The sequence below is a fragment of the Crocodylus porosus genome, unplaced genomic scaffold (genome assembly GCF_001723895.1).
Source record: "Crocodylus porosus isolate Cpor-Errol unplaced genomic scaffold, CroPor_comp1, whole genome shotgun sequence".
Classification (NCBI taxonomy): domain Eukaryota; kingdom Metazoa; phylum Chordata; order Crocodylia; family Crocodylidae; genus Crocodylus; species Crocodylus porosus.
Window position 1 is genome coordinate 55,012,810 of NW_017728918.1, and position 4,525 is coordinate 55,017,334.

The 4,525-nt window shown below is 41.1% G+C and overlaps 1 protein-coding gene across 2 annotated transcripts in view; it reads left to right on the forward strand.

The window, feature by feature from the left end:
- COL19A1 (collagen type XIX alpha 1 chain) overlaps nucleotides 1–4,525 on the forward strand; it is a 391,132-nt gene that overhangs the window by 900 nt on the left and 385,707 nt on the right. For both annotated transcript variants that reach the window (XM_019537606.1, XM_019537607.1), the window contains exon 2: nucleotides 989–1,115. In XM_019537606.1, the coding sequence (XP_019393151.1) occupies nucleotides 1,025–1,115 (91 nt within the window). In that variant the 5' untranslated portion in view covers nucleotides 989–1,024. The remainder of the gene's footprint in view (nucleotides 1–988; nucleotides 1,116–4,525) is intronic.

Genomic DNA, 4,525 nt, shown 5'->3' on the forward strand with positions numbered 1-4,525 from the left:
GCCCTCCTCTCGCTCCCCCGGGCGCTCAGCTCAGCCGCGGGCAGCCGGCACGGGATGGCCGAGCCGCCCCGGCAAACGCCCTCCGCCTTGCCCCGGGCTCGACAAGCTCCTCGAAAGGCAGGTGCAGGGACTCGCGCCCCTGAGTCACAGACGTCGCAGCACTTACCTCTCCCGTGTGATACTTTCCACTTCTTCAAAGCAAACTTTGTTTCAGATTTGTAGAGCCAGATGCATCCCCCCTCCCCCCATAATGCATCAGGGAAAGAAGGACGCAGAGGTCAGGTCTCAAGCCAAGCTACCAGGTGCAGTCTTGTTTCTTCCTTCCCGCCTCACCTTGCAGGACTGCAGCATGGAGGGGAAATGTTGTTTTATTGTTGTAAATCCATACTTTCCTCTTGGTTGTTGCTGCCTCGGAGGAAACTTAATGTGGTGGTTAGAGGGCAAAGTTATTGTGCTGGGCAAATATAATTATCTTTTCAGGAGATAATTCAGACCAGGCTGCTCCAGAGACTTGCATCTGTTACGAAGACGCAACATGTCACATTTCACTTCATTTTGAGTTTAATCAAAGGAATGAGCAGTTTCCCTCATTCCTCAGCAGCCATTCAGTCTGCAGCGTTGCAGCACCAACCAGTTCAACAAAAGTATTTAAGAGCAGAAGTCTGGGGGGGGGGAGAGTAGTCATTGCTAATAAAATGCTAATTCAGTGGCTTTGTAGCTAATGTTCATGAGTTAGCATGGCTGAAAATATATTACTCACAAAGCAAAATGAATACCATAGGAATATATTTATCACCCAATCCTAAATTTAAATGAGCCTGTGACCTTTTTTCAGGGCCTCTTTAACACAAAAGAATGATACGCACGGTATACAGCCAGCGACTTTCTCTTTTCTTTACAATTAAGATATTCTTGCGGTTTCTTGGTGGGGGACCAGAGAAGGGAGAATAAAAGAAATTGTTTCCAAAGCACTCACTTTCTGTTTCAGATTTGTGGCTGTTTGTTCACATGTGTCCACAGGGAGATGAAGCACATTGGATTTGGCATAATTTGGCTTTGGATGGCAATCTTCCTCCTTCCTTTTTCTGCTTCTGTGGCAGTCACTGACAAAACAGGTACTTAGCTTTTGTTAAACAGACAAAAAAGCCTTATCATAAATCTCAATATTGACAGAGGTCAGCAAATAATAGTAATAATAGATAATAATTTTGCACAGAAAATAAATCAAGTAAGGGTCACATAAGCTCTATGATCTATGTCTGTTTGAAGAGTCCATGTCTGAGGTATTGAAAGGTAGTATTCCTATTCTGCATATAGGAAAATACGTCTGGGAGAAGTTCTAAGCTTTAATAGGTTTGCTGTGTGCCCCCTTGCTACTTTCTCAATTTCTTACATCTTACATTAAACCTGAGCTTAAATGATCTAGCATAGTATGAATACAGCTGTAATGCACTGGGTCTAGGCCTTAAGCCTGGAAAAACAATTGTTCTTACTAGCATTATTAAAAGCTCAAAAGCATGGCATGTACTTCATGGATGTAGACAAAGACAGATAATTGCCCCTGAATGAAGGCAGAGGGAGGAAAGAGTTATAATATTCTAGCAAATTGGCCGAGTTAAAGTTTGGTATGTCTTTTATGAATTCCCTCTACCTCTCCTTTCTGGGCTCCCTTCTGTGCTATCTGTCACTAATCTAGCTCTTTTCTTTAAAGCAGCATCTTTTTTTTCTGCCAGTTACTCCATTTTATTTTTAGTATCCTGTATTTTGACTCTTCTTCCTGGAATTTACTGTCTCCCAAAAATAAATCAATTGTGCGCTTGTAAAAGGGACCATGTGGTGTGATATTGGACCAAATACTGACTTCTTAGGTTCCTGAGACTGGCTAGAGTTTCAACATACATTTTAACCTTCTGCAACTTGCCTAACATTGACAGCAGCTATAAGGCTTTCTACTTATTAAAAAATAAATAGAAACTATTATATCTTTTCAGAGAAATATAAAAAGTATGTTTGAAAAAAACTCGAGCTCTGGGTGCTCAGTGCTTCTGAAAATTAAACCCCACTGTATTTAGTGTTTCCAACTGCTAGTGGAATACAAATCATAATCATAATTATAATTTTGACATAGGGTAACAGTACACTATGGTGGAGAATCTGAGGTTGAACCTCAAACTCTTTCAAAGCTAAAGGCTTTGAAAATGTCCTATTCTAAACCTCTGGAAGAGGGTAAACCTCATTTAATAACCCTGCAATAATTTTCTCTTACTGTTTGGAGCTGTGTAATTGCTTGCCATGTCTAGTTTCTTCAGTGCAGAGCTGAAGAAGGACATTTTTAAAATCATGGAAATCTGTGATTATGGAAATGTGTGATTGTAGAAGACTCCCAAATAATCAACAGCATATGTAATTTAAATATATTTTAAAATGAAAGAAGGAAGTGTGCAGTTCTCTCCTAGGAAAAAAGCAGGAGTGGGCAAAATGCAGCCCAGGGGCTGGATGCGGCCCACCAGGCCATTCTATCTGGCCTGCGGGGCCCTTAAAAAATTTAGAAAATTAATATTTATCTGCCTTTGGCTGTCTATCATGCAGCCCTCAATAGCTTGCCAAAACTAGTAAGCAGCCCTCTGCCCAAAATAATTGCCCGCCCCTGTAATAAAGCATTCCAGGTAAAATGTAAGCTAGTCATAGAAGACTAGGGTATTTAGGTTGTGAGGAAGAGTGGAGGCATTTGAAGGAAGAAAGATCTAAGTTCTTTTAGCTTTCTCTTCTTTCAATCACTTTGTCTCCCTTAGTTCTCCTTCAAGGTCATGTCCTCTTGTATGGTTGTCCTGCTCCTACTTCTGCTCTTCTACTCTCTTCATGGCAACTCTACTGGCAGTTTCTTCTGATTGTCCTGTCTCACTTTTGGCACAGACAGAAATGCAGCTCCCCACTGTAACTCAAAAGGCTTTGCAGGAAGTATTCTGAGATACAATGATCCCCTGGACCAAACAGAAGTTTGCTGTTGGCTCCAGGGGTGAGGGGAATCTAGCTGCTGGCTTGAATCCTGCAGCTGGTTTCCCCATAATGGTCCTGTTCTCCCTGCCAGCCCATGCTGTTTTCAGAGGAGGAAAGTTTCTGTAGCAGAGGGAGTTTGTTCTAGGGGTTCCCTAGCCACTGCTGGAGGGTGGGATGAATGGATTGGAGCTTGCCGACCTTGGGGAAGCTCCAATCTACCCGCCCCACCCTCCAGCATATGCTGAAAACAACCCAGACCGAACTCCATTCTGAAAGCAGCAACAGACTGGGAGGCATTACAGACAGAAGTTACTGAAGACACCATGTTTTGAAACGTTTTCATCTGAACCCTCATGCAGGATTGTTTTTATGGGATCAGGCCCTTTAAAGTGCTTTGCCACTATGCACTTTTGTTTGGTTATAGCTATAGAGCTCTTTTAGTGTCCAGATTGGGTGAAAACTGTCACTTCTGTCTGAACCATTTGCTTCCAATCACCTTACTTACTACTCAGTCAGTGCTATCCCAACAGTGTTTACATCAGTTGATTCACAGACTGTGTTGCTATAGTACTCTGACAGTCCCCCTACTACATTTCTTTGGAAAATCTAAAATTAAGGAGAATTCAAAATAAAGTGTGGAATTAATAAGAGGCTTTTTTTTTTTTTAAATGAAAGAGTTCTCTTATGCAAAAACGTAAAATTACATATGTGGATTTTCATGGGGAAGAGGAGGCTTGTTTTTGAGTTTGCATTCTGAATGTGCCTTGGGAGTTACTTCATGTAATTAATATTACATTGAGTAAAGAAATGTCAGGACTGGAAAAAACAGATGTTGAAGAATATGACAGACTACATGAACCTGCTTGCAGCAGTCTTCCTTAAGCGCTGTTGTGTGTGTTAATATCTATTTGATTCAAAGTAGGGCTCCTTTCAATTTTTGCTTGGGCAGGACTGCTGGTGTACTAACCATTTACTGGAGGGAAGTGATTACTTCTAAAAATAAAATATAGCAAATCTAAGGGAGAGTATAGGGTTTCGGCTCTGGAGCTCATGGAGTTCTCCACAGCTGTATGTTAAACCTAACTATATTAAGGATAACTTGTTTCTCTTAACTGTTTTATTTTTTTACATTGTAAAATTAAGCAGACTTTGATTGGTAGGAGTTTTTGTTCTCACAGTATGGATGTGGCCCTTCTTTATAATGGTCCAGAAATATAATTATTTTAAAATTGTGTTCAGATGTTGATATATTTTTTTAAGTTCTCTGATTACTGTAGCCTTTTCAACTTAATACCTTTCTCTTAACATGGGACTGCTAAACTTTGTTGGCTGATCTGTGAGAAACGTGACTAAGGATGAAGTTACACTTGGAACATACTAAAGACACTTACAACATGAGCAGAATACAGCCTGTGGGCTGGATTTTTTTCCTAAAATATTTAGAAAATTAATTTTCATCTGCCCCTGCTTCCTGTCAAAAATGACAGGAAGTCCGGCCGGCTCCTACTACAGCAGGGCCCACCTGGCC